The sequence below is a fragment of the Lynx rufus genome, unplaced genomic scaffold (genome assembly GCF_022079265.1).
Source record: "Lynx rufus isolate CCGP_SWC_20201006 ecotype Redwood Valley unplaced genomic scaffold, mLynRuf1.p SCAF_40, whole genome shotgun sequence".
NCBI lineage: Eukaryota > Metazoa > Chordata > Mammalia > Carnivora > Felidae > Lynx > Lynx rufus.
This window is the reverse complement of record NW_025814857.1, coordinates 2,905,792-2,918,130: the sequence shown is the minus strand read 5'-3', so window position 1 is coordinate 2,918,130 and position 12,339 is coordinate 2,905,792. Positions and strand designations below refer to the sequence as shown.

The following is a 12,339-nucleotide window of genomic DNA, read 5'->3' as shown; positions in this document are numbered from 1 at the left end:
AAGGTCAAAAGGCAAGTGGTGAGTGGAGACACAGGAAGGAGGTCAGGACAGGGATGAGGAGAGAAGGGAATTGTGTGGACAGCTGGTTGGTGACCTCTCACAGGCACATTTCTTTCTGTCTTCCCAAGAGGCCTGGCCACATGTACTTGACCTGGGATTTACAGGCACATCTCATTGAAGGAGAGGGTCCCAGGAGCCTCCCTCTCCACCTAGGAAGACTTCCTGGAGCCCCTGGTGGCAGGAGAGGTCTGGGGTGGGGGGTGTGGGGAAGCACAGGGACACTGTGGTAGCTCTGGAGGCCCAGACAAAGCCTCCTCACTCCACCTTCCAATAGGAAATAGCCTCTGCTCCCTTCACTGGGAAGCTTGCCCCAAGACGGATGGATGCTGACCCACTTGCTCCTGGGGCCACCTTCAGTGACAAGAGGGCCAGTGGGGCTTTGGGACTGCCTTCCCTCCCTCTTGTCTCTCAGCAGTTGCATTTTGCAAGTCCTCAGGGATGCCTCCATGTGAGGAGTGGCTCTTTCCGGGCTCTTGAAGACCAGGAACAGCTGCAAGTCAAAGCAGACCAAGGCACTACTTTCTTGGTCCCTTCCATTGCCCCCAGCCTCCTCCCCAAGTTCCTTGAGCCCCCCAAATCCAGCTATGTGTTCTACCACACCCTTGTCCAGACCCCAAACAGCTCCCAGGGAGATCTCAGGAAGAGAAAGACCACACACTTCCCCCAAGTCAACTTAAAGTAGCCAGAAACACAGGGCCCTCTCAGGAAGCAAGAGGTGCATTTTGCAAGTGGAGTCCTGGGGACTCCAGTGATTCTTTAATTGGTGGCATTGAGGGTGTGGACGTTGGGGAACTTGGAGTGGAGAATTGTGGGTTGAGAGAGGGTCAGCGTGCAGCTGGCACCTTATGTTTCCTGGCTGAAGAAGTTGTCAAGCTGATACTCCAGGAAGTTTAGTAGGTCTGCTGGCCTTGCCCAGTATTGGATCCCAGCTATCCCTCCTTCCACTGGAGCAGTGGTGAAGCTTGTCTGAGTCTTCTAATTCTATGCTCTCTCCATTCTGCTACAGCCCAGGGGAGGAGCCAAGTGGTGTGAGAGCTGGGCCACAGCCATTTCTGTCCCCTAACCCAGGCCTTCCATGACCAAAGTGTCTGAATATACCAGGATTCTCTCTTTCACAGCCCTGCTCTTCAGAAGCCTGCCCTTCACCCCATCAGATTGGAGCCAATGTGAACATTGAATTGGACAAGCCACCAACTTATCGGAACGGTGGTGCGCATCCAACCATGGTCCAGATATACACTGATGCTTCTGGGACACTGTGACATTTATCCACTCCAAAGCCACATGGATGTGCTTTCTGGCTTTTTCAATCCTGAGCCATTTCATGCCTCTGTATAGGGAAGGTAGAGGGTCTGTACTAAGATGGCCCTGAAATCTGGTGGCAAGTCAAAGTTTGCTAGGGGAGATGATGAGGGTGTGCATTTATATTTCCATGAGAGCACCAGTAGAGTACAGGGCTGGACTCCAGTGAAGCTGAGGAAGTCCAGATACATCCACTTTGTGAATATTGGTGATGTGAGGCTTTGGGATAGTCTGATTCTTCCCTTATGTTCCCACGGACAGGCTTCTAAGCTCCCCTCGGCAATTTGGCTTGTCAGAGCAAAAGATTGCATTGACAATTGGTTTGTGTATTAGCGTTCTGTTCCTCGGGCTAGATAGCCCTCACAACCTAGTCCAGTCTGGGGGACTGTGAGCCTGAAGAGCAGTGGTTCAACTCTGGGACTCCCTGGGACCTCACCAAAGTAGTACCTGCCCCCAAAGCTCTGGACTTGGAGCAGCCTGCCTGGTCTCTGTCTGTGAAGGTTTTGAAAGGGCAACAGTATCTGTTGTTCAAGTGTCTTAACTGACAATCCCAGTCTTAATGCCCGTTTGTGGGGAGGTCACCAGTAATTAAGATGGTGCTAGCCAATCTGCCCACTGGCAAGTACCTCTGTTTTCCACTGTGGGCTGCAGTTTTGGAAGGACCCCAAGTTGCCTCTTTGCTCCTACACATCTACTAAATGGGTAGCTCAGGGCACATTATATAAGCTTCTCTATGCCTCAGTGTTCTCTTCTGTATTTAAGTATTCATTGAGAACCTCCTCAGGGTTGGACACTGGACTCTATCCAGAGGATGGACAAGGGAGCTGGACCAAAAACTCTGGGACAGAGTTCTGGCGCTTCAGCAGCTGACAAACCTGATTCAGGTTACTCATCCTTAAAACCAACCTGCTCATATAATAATATCCATTCTCCAGCGGGTTTGGGAAGCCTAATTACCACTTGTGAAATGTTTTCTGTTTCTCATAAGAAAGGTGATACATCATGGCAAGGTATGACTATCATAATAATCGTGAACTTCTCAAGCTGCCCCAGGGCTAACCCATATAAAACTGCCATTCATGAAACCTTGCCAGTGTGACAAAGTACAACTATTATCCCTAATGATACTAATGTGCAAGGTATTGCTGTGCTCATGGAAAAGTCTTAAATCAGCCGGAAGTGAAGAAGGTAGACTAGGGCACCTGCTGTGAACTTGTCCAGCTCTCCAATTCCAAAAGTAAATAGACTCTTTGAGGAGGCAGGCATCCAGAAGGAGCCAGAGAGCAACACCAACTGAGCACCTGGTGTGAACCAAGCACAGTGTTATGCACACTATCTGAGTTTAGGGAGTCAGTTTTATCATCTACATTTTGCAGAGGAGAAAAAATGAGGCACAAAGATGTTGACTTGCCCAAGGAAGATGAACCTGGCAGTTATGAATAGATGGCCTGGAGTGAAGGGAGAGGCCGGGTGTGAAGTGACCCCAAAGTCTAGGCGAGGGCCGAGTCTCTGGACTATGTTGGCAAATGGGAGGATGACTACCAGATTTCCAGTTTGGCGTGCCCCCATGAATAGGTCTGCTGCCAATGGAGAGAGAGGGCAACCCAGGAGGGGAAGGCAGTTGGGAGGAAAGATGACAGGTAGTCCAAACTTGGGACCGGCAACCCATGTATCCATATGCCAGCCTGGGCCTTGGGAGGGAAGTTGAGACGCAGACTGGGGAGATCTAACAGGTGAAGCCTGGGCTGAGATCGCCAAAATGCAACGTGTCACCCGTGCTCACTACCCACCCCACCCTCCGAGGCTCAGGGGAAATCTCCAGAAGGCAGCAACGGGCCAAGGTGACAGGTGTCTGCGAAGACCTCCCCCGCGGGACTCCGGGGGGGGGGCGCGCTCCTTTTCCGCAGGCCTGCACCAGGTAGGTTTCTCTGCTCGGCTCTCCGCCGCCGCCCTCAGGCTTCCCGACTCTCCCAGCCTCCACGCCCCCAGCCGTCTCCTGGGGCCGTCGCGCGAGCACCCAGGGCCGCGGCCAGCCGGGAGAGCGACGTCGCACGCGGCAAGCTGCGCTTCCCCGGCCGACGGGGCGGGGCTCGGGCGCATGCGCCGCCGTCGTACGGAAGCCCGGAAGGAGGGGCGGGGGTCGGCGGTTCAGGTTTCTGCGGGCGGCGGGCGGCGGCGGCGGCGGCGGCGGGCGGCGGCGGGCGGCGGCGGGCGGCGGCGGCGGCGGGGACGCGGCTCGCGGCGGCACCATGAACCCGCTGTAACGCACCGGCTGCGCGGCGCGGGGGGAGGGGGGAGGAGGAGGCCGCCGCGGCGAAGTTCTCCGCCATGAACCTGAGGGGCCTCTTCCAGGACTTCAACCCGAGGTGAGGCTCCGCCGGGGAGGCGCGGCGGGCGTGAGGCTGCGGCGGGCGGCAGGGCAGCTCCCTGCGAGCGGCTCTCTGCGCAGCGCTTCCCGCTCCCGCGCCCGGTGCCTCGAGCCCCGGGCCCCGGCTCCGCGGGACCCGCGTTCCTCTCGACCGGCCCACCCTCGCTGCTGGCCCAACGCCCCCTCTCGTCCCCTCTTCTCGCGCCCCGCTGCCTGGCCTCCGTTCCCCGCGCCAGGGCCATTTCGCTTGACCCGACACCCCTAACCACCCCCTCACCACCACCCAGCTGTTTCCTCCAGTTCCTCTGAGCCCTTGAGGTTTTCCTTGGATATATGCCCATCCCTCGCTTGTTTGCTGCTTTGTCGAGTGATATCTGAAACGACGTTGAATCCTCGGAGTCGGTGTCAGGGTATGGCAATACCTTACATAATGCCTCTGGGGGTGAACCTGACGATTTTCCATATGTGGTTTCTCATCGGTCTTCACTGTAAGTTTATTTGCAGGAAGTAGATATTACCGTCCTGCTTCCTAGCTGGGGAATATCCTCTGGACAGTGTGGAGAGAACACTGACTAAGGAATCAAGTGCCTGTCCTTGCACTTGCCCAAGTGTTCTGTAACTCTGTCCATCACCCCCCCCACCGCCCCCCCCCCACCCCGGGCCTTGAGCTCCCTGAAGCAGAGACCCATCTCCTGCTCTTCTCACTATCCCCAGCACCTACCACCGCATTGAAACTTAGCAGGCCCTTATAAAATGTTTGTGGAACTAAAGTGAGCCAAAAGACCTGGATTGAGGACCAGGCCTCATGTAACTGGGTTACATATTCCCTGCTCATCTGACGAGTTGACCTAATTGATCTTTTAAGTCCACTAGTCTGTGAAGGGAGTACCTGTTTCCCTTATTTGCTGGTGGGAAGCCATGCCCTCAATCAACCTTTTGTATTCTAGGTCCCTCAGATGCTGGAAGGTCCCAACTTAGGGATGGAGAAGGGGCATGTAAATATATGATTGACAACACTTTTCAGTATTGTATGGAGGGAGCCCAGTGGAGGCCACTGCCTGGGCTGCTTGTGGGAGATGAAGCGAAGTCTTGGGAGAGAGAGACTGAGAGAATGTTGGGAGCACAGTCTCCCTAGGGACAGTGACACTTTAAGCTACGAGCCATCGTGACTTCCTAGGTACTCTTATTCTTTGGGCACTACCAGAGTTCATATTCTAGTCTGGAGTGCCAATGTTCCAATCACAGTGCAGTCATTATCATTGTTGGCCTTGGAGGCAGTCTGCGTAGAGGAACTTGTTGAGTAGGTAAGGGAGAAGTGACTGCGGTGCCTTCCACTGCCTCTCCTAGGGGTTAGGATTGGTCCACAGCCTAGCAGCGTTGGTCCTGGAGTTGGACAGGCTTTGTGTGTCTACCTTGTTTGGTAAGAGTGATAAGAAAGGTAAGTAAAACCTGACTTGTTTTGTAGCCTTGGACCACTCACTTATCTTTCTGTTTTATCTGTAGATTTGAGTATAATCTCAGCAGGATGGGAGGCTAAATTAATGATTGATTGCAAAGTGCTTTACAAATAGAAAGTTCCAGGACTATTTTGCAGGGTGACAGATAATTCAGAACCCAAGAACTGCCTGGAGTGTTCTAACTGGTGAACAGAGTTGCCAAAGCACAGCAGTGCTGTGCACATAAGAACCTTAACCATTTTTTTCCTGTAGCTTCTTCCCTTCCCCTCCCCTCCAGCAAAAATTGTGATATGAAAATCACAATGAAATATTAGGTATCTAAACAGATGTATAGTAATCGTCAACATATTTATCAACATTTTACTTCTATTGGGATTGAAAGGCATCTCTAAGTTTAAAGACCTTTTATAAGGTGCCATTTTCCTGATGCAGTGTTGACTCAGTGGGAGTGAGCAGTGTTACCTCACAGTGGTGATTGCTATTAGAGTGGCCAGGTAACATTGGCAAGTCCAATTTTTTAGCTAGTGATGTGTCATGTCCCGTGGGCACACCTAGTTTTGAACATTGTTCTTTAGTCTTGTTCCATGCTGGGGCGGGCCTTCTAGACAGCTGAAGCACAAGCCAAGGAGTGTAGACAGGAAGATACCTTGTGCCAGGGCCTCTAACCTTGGTGCTACTGCCTTTCTCCCTGCCTCTAATTCAGAGCCAGTTCAACATCTCCCTCCTACCCCAGGACCTTGGCACATACTGTTCTCTTTGCCAAGAATGTTTGCCTCTCTTCTCCTGACCTAGTTAACTCTTACTTATTCCTGAGGTTTCAGCTCACTTGTTACTTGCTGAGGAAAACTTTTCTGACTTCCCTAAGTCTGCTGATACCTGTTTATACAATTCCTGTAGCATGCTGAACTCTTCCATCAGAGCACTTACTTGTATCCTTATATTTGTGTGCTTATTTGATTAATGCCTGTCTCCCCTACTAAACTATAAGCTCCATGGGGCCAGGGCCATGACTCTGTTCATTATAGTATCCTGCATACCTGGAATAGTACCTGACTCAATAAATATTTGTAGAATGAATGAATAGATGGATGCATGAATGAATACAATACTCTCCAGAGCCTGTAGGAGAAATCTGAAATGGCTTCTTCCAGTCACTGTTTTCCTGGTGGTCTTTGGCTTGGTTCTCTTTCTTATCTTCTTCCTTCCCTCAGAATGCAGCCATTCCATTGGAGAGACAGGGAAGATGGTGATGCTAAGGCAGAATATGGCTGTCTTTACTTTGTGGGTTATGTGTGTCACAAAAATAGTCCCTGGCATGGTTTTGTGGGTCCCAAGGCATGGGCCATGGCTCCAGATCTCCTTTCCAACCTTTTGATCTTGGTGAGTCTGAACCCACCACTATATTGCCAAGGCCCTGGGAAACTGCAGTAACAGAATGATTCACAAGTGTCAGCACCGGATACACAGGGCTGCCAGCTGACCCTCTGCCTATTTCCTTCTGACCCATAACTGGTTGCTCATGAACCTCTTTTTAGATACACAGGTTAAGACTTGCTGAAACACACACACACTGGACCCACCAAGTCCTTCCCTGAGTGCCTAAGGCTTCCTAACTTAGCAGTGAGGGAGCCTCATTCATTGAAGAGGCAGCTATTAGCAGTATACAGAATTGGAAGACTGATTCTGAGGTGCCTGTGGGAGGTGGGGATCTGGGAATAGTGGCATTGAGCCAACACCCCGCCCGCACCATGGAGCCTCGGGATTTTCTGCTAACTTGGACTTGCTGGAGTTGCTGGCTTGAAGAAGGCTCTTTGGCCCTGGTAGCCAGACAGTGTTGGAAGGCTGTGAGAGCTGTGCTAGGCCCTCTGAGTCATCTGTTGTAAGCACCCGGCCACGCAGTGAGTCCCGCAGGTAAGCCAGACTGGGATGAAGGCTGAGGGATGCTGCTCTGGGGGTTCTGTCACGTGAGCATGGAGTACTAAGGAGGCTGGTAGCGTTTAGAAAGTTCCATATGCTGCAACTTCTAAAGCTATTCTGGGGTCTATGTAAGCTATCTTGTCTCTTTGCATTTAGGAAAAATGGATGTGATTTCTGGTAATTGTTAACCAAAGGCAGCTACCTGGTCTTTACCAATCATTTGTAAAAGATTTCTCTTTAAAGCATTCATTGGTCAAACATCTCCTGAGTTCCTGCTGTGTGCCAAGAGATGTGCTATGTGCTCTAAGTACAAAAATAAATGAGATATAATTCTTCTCCATGCTCAAGCCTGGCAGGAGAAGCAGAAATGGGAAGAGAAATTAAAATTCAAGACAAGAAGAGGCATTCCAGAGACAGGAACCAAACGCTGTGGGAGCACAAGGGGCAGAGCCATCATTCTGTCAGAGTGGGCAGGGATGGTTCCACAGCTCAGTCTTGAAGGATGTAATTGTAGGCTTTTGTCAGACCAGAGGTCAGGAAAGGCAAATTAGGAGGGACAGAGGATGCAAAGGCATAGGGTTCATGAGAGGACCTGGTATGCTCAGACAGTGGTGAAAGGTCAGTGTGGTAGGAGCGCTGCAGGTGGCACATGTCATAGGATTGAAAACTACTACATGTAGTGTTATTAATTATTGCAAATAGTTTTATGTATTACTGTTTTTTTTTAAAGCAGGCTTCAGATCCATTGGTAGTGAGTGTATGCTGGTACTGTTAATGAACTACTCACTCACCACCCAAATGTTGGTTTATCTTTCCTTCTGTCATCTCAAGGCACCTAGAGTAAGAAAAACCTCTTGATTATACTGAGGTTATTATTAATAATATGTGTGACTTATGGGGCCCCTACCATATGTTAGGCACAATGGGGATCATTATCTCCCATCTGTGCAACAACCAGCAAGTTAGATTATAAGCATTGCTTTGCAGAATCTTAAGAGAGCTTGTGACTTCCCTAAAGTTGCACAGGCGGCAGGGGGCCAAGTCAGGATTCTAATATGAGTCAGTCTCCTTCTGAAGCCTGTGCTCTTTCCTGCATGCCATGCCACCTCTCTAATTTAGTGACAGTCCACCATACCACAATGGGTCCAACATCCTAAGGAGCCTTCTATTTATGAGTTGTGATTATTTTTTTTAATATATGAAATTTATTGTCAAATTGGTTTCCATACAACACCCAGTGCTCATCCCAAAAGATGCCCTCTTCAATACCCATCACCCACCCTCCCCTCACTCCCACCCCCATCAGCCCTCAGTTTGTTCTCAGTTTTTAAGTCTCTTATGCTTTGGCTCTCTCCCACTCTAACCTTATGAGTTGTGATTAAACAAAGTAAACCTTCTATCTGAGCTTACACATCCAAATGAGTGTTCTGCCTCCAAGAAGTTGCTTAGGAAAGAGAAATACACACACACACACACACACACACACACACACACATCTATTCCACTGCTCATACACCTTGTTACTCATCTGAAATTTCCTTTGGAGTCAGATTACAAATCATATAAGGAACTGCATCTCATTGCTTTATAATCATGTATCAGTTTTGAACCAAAATAGTGCCACCTAGTTTGATCATACATCTTGTTCACTAAACTTGGCTAAAACTGACTTTTGCCCATTTCCAAAAATCGAATTCACTTTCAGTGAAGAGTTGGCACCATTGAGGATATTCAGAAGAACAGACTGCAGGCTCTCAAGGCGATTCTAGGAGGACAGCTCCAAAGGTGGTTTGGGCAATGAAGTGGAATTAGCCTTTTGCCTCCCAGGGGGACTATTTGAAGGAGACAAGTCTCATTTGAATGCATAATTTCTGGTTTTAAAAATATCATTCCCATTACTTGATAATTACATACATATTTTTCTTGGCTGTGAGCTCTTTGAAGTCCAGGATGTTGAGGCATTCAGTAAATGTGCTGAATGAGCGGATGTTGAGTACAAATAGACATGTACCATTGGAGACTCTGCTGTAGGTGAGAGACAGTAGGTTGGAGGAGTTTTTGATGATTTCTTAGGACTCTAGGAGTTAAGCTTCCCAGTATTGAGCTTGGGGTTTCTAATTGCCTTGCCTGATCACAGGTTGTACCCGAACTAGAATTTAAGATGAAAGCATTGAATTGAACTCAAGATAGGTTCTTTGTAACTAATGATTCATACTTTGTCAGCTATGGTCTAATAGTGAGAAAAAGGATTGCTAAGTGAGATTGTTACAACTTTTCTCTTTTATAATAGTAGTAGCAGCAAAAGTAGATAAAATTGATTGTTTACACAGGGCTTTCACATCCCCTAATCTTAGTGAATTAATATGTGAGCAACCCCGGGAAGAGACAGGCTTAGGGAAAGAGTAACCCTCGGCAATTGCACAGCTGATAAACTTCCAGCCTGGCCCCCTTCTAGACCTCCTTAAGAGTGATTTGTTTTTATTGGTCTTTTTTGCTTTCTTACATCTACTGGCTAGCTGATCTTAAACACTTTTCATCTTAATAAAGTCAGTTAAAATCACCACTAAAAGAATTTAAATTTTGTTGGTAAGGTTCTGCTCAATGTCAGAAATACAGTCCCTTTAACAGTTTGGGAGAGTGTCAGTTAGCAGTTTGTCAGTTGGAGCCATTCTCTGAAGTTGTAGACAAGAGGCACCTACAGGGATGTGTCACGCAGAGCGTGTGTGTGTGTGTGTGTGTGTGTGTGCACGTGCACGCGTGTGTTTGCATGTGCACCTGCTGCATTTAACTGGAGAAGACCGATAGGTCTAACACAAGTCCAGTTGCATTCTTTTGATTTGCAGATAACAGATGTTAGAACTTTTACACCCATAGTTGTCTCTTTACTAGGTGTGTTCTCTCCTCCCTCCTCCCTCCCCGTCCTTTTCCCTTGTCCCTCAAAGTGGAGAGAGGGAATTTGAGCCTCTGGCAGAAAGCTCCATATACATTTCAGAGAGGACACTAGCTTTGTAGTTAGACCTATGTAACACTACTCAGTGATCATGTACTAGCGTTACAGATTCATAGAGTGGAATACACCCATTTTAAACGTGTAATTGCAAAAGTGAAATTTAGGAAGTAGCGGTTGATGCCACAATATCCAGTGGAACCTCCATTTGCTGGTTTGTGGAGAATTAAGCAAAGTCTATTTTTATACTTGGACTCTAGTCTAAATGTTTCTTGAAAAGTGATTCAAAGTAGTTTAGGCTTTGATTGTGACTTTTTTTGAATGTTTATTTATTTTGAGAGAGAGAGAATCCCATACACAGAGCCTGACACGGAGCTTGATCCCATGACTGTGAGATCACAGCCTGAGCCAAAATTAAGAGTCTGACGCTTAACCTACTCAGCCACCCAGGCGTGCCAACTTTTTTTTTTTTTTTAATAAATTTTCTTGTCACTATGTTATTGCTGCATCATATTCTCTTATTGCCAGTCAGGCTGAAGATTTCCTATTTGATATGCAGTCATCTTTTTTACTTGGTTCTCAAATGTATTGGTATAGTTGACATACTGTTCCTTCTTCCCCCAGTTACAAATGTGTGTACCAATTACATCTTCTAAAATTTCTGAGTGCATTAACTTATTCAGTCAACTTTGTAGTTGTTCATTTTTTTTCAAAGAACTAGCTGTTGGTGTTACTTATCGATTAATTCCACTTTGGTATCTATATTACTACTTTTAGTTTTATTATTTCCATATTTTGGTTCCCTTGGGGTTTTTTCACCCCTAAATTTCTTAGGTACAAACTTAGTTCACTAGTGTACAAACTTAGTTCACTAGTTTTCGCTTTGCCTCTTTTTTCTTTCTTTTCTTTTTTGATTTTAGTTCCACTTTTGGAGTGGATACATTTTCTCCAAGTTTTGCTTTGGCAACAGCCCGGGTGTTTTGATGTTTCAGTCGTGCTTTAGCAGGATTTTGAATATTCTCCAATAGTGTTCTGTTTCATCCTGGATTTAGTCATTATTTAAAGAAGGAAACTAACAAGTTACTTGCTTGGTGCCAAGCCCTGCAATAGGTGCTTTCTGATAAGTTATTTAATTCTGATCTCAGCACTGCCTGGTAGAGGTAGTATTATCTGCATTTTGCTATGAGGAAGCAAAGGTTCAAATAGAGTTGCACAAATAATCTCTTCAGCTCTGCTGTTCTGCTTAACAAGTGAGCATTGAAAAAGATCCATATGGTTAGGCAATGTTCAGTCCATTGTTGTCAGTTTATTATGAATTGTGTAGAATTTCTGCCTCCAGTCTCTGCCAATTGCAATCTATCTTACACATTTTTCTATGCCTTCTATACCTTTCTTTTGCTCAGAAAATCTCCAGTGGCTCCCCATTGCCTATTAATAAATTCCAAGGACTTTACCTTATTATTCGAATCCCACTACCTTCTAACCCCAGCTTACTTTTCCCTGATTTCCTCTGGTGCCTTATCTCCTGTCTCCCTACCCCACCCCCAAAGACTTACAGAATTTATTCTGGGTGTTCAGTCTCCTGGGATACAAAAAACTGTTTCATACTTTAAAGAATCTTATCCCTTTGATACAGGAGTACTGATGCATAGGGGCACTTGTACCCCAATGTTCATAGCAGCACTCTCAACAATAGCCAAATGATGGAAAGAGCCTAAATGTCCATCAACTGATGAATGGATAAAGAAATTGTGGTTTATATACACAATGGAATACTACGTGGCAATGAGAAAAAATGAAATATGGCCTTTTGTAGCAACGTGGATGGAACTGGAGAGTGTGATGCTAAGTGAAATAAGCCATACAGAGAAAGACAGATACCATATGGTTTCACTCTTAGGTGGATCCTGAGAAACTTAACAGGAACCCATGGGGGAGGGGAAGGAAAAAAAAAAAGAGGTTAGAGTGGGAGAGAGCCAAAGCATAAGAGACTGTTAAAAACTGAGAACAAACTGAGAGTTGATGGGGGGTGGGAGGGAGGAGAGGGTGGGTGATGGGTATTGAAGAGGGCACCTTTTGGGATGAGCACTGGGTGTTGTATGGAAACCAATTTGACAATAAATTTCATATATAAAATAAAAAAAATAAATTAAAAAAACACACACACACACACCAAAAAAAAAAAAAAAAAAGAATCTTATCCCTTTGTCTGGAATTCCCTGTCCCCACCCTGTTGCCCAACTCCTACCTCCCTTCCCAACTCTCCCAGGGAAACCAGTGTTCCATGT

At 47.1% G+C, this 12,339-nt stretch overlaps 1 protein-coding gene across 2 annotated transcripts in view; it reads left to right on the top strand.

Annotated features, from left to right (window-relative positions):
- Positions 1-3,606: 3,606 nt before the first annotated feature.
- TMEM185A (transmembrane protein 185A) overlaps positions 3,607-12,339 on the top strand; it is a 37,933-nt gene continuing 29,200 nt past the window's right edge. For both annotated transcript variants that reach the window (XR_006965491.1, XM_047097743.1), the window contains exon 1: positions 3,607-3,728. Coding sequence is in view for 1 of the 2 variants with exons in the window: in XM_047097743.1 (XP_046953699.1) it covers positions 3,691-3,728 (38 nt within the window). In the remaining variant the exon portion in view is untranslated. The remainder of the gene's footprint in view (positions 3,729-12,339) is intronic.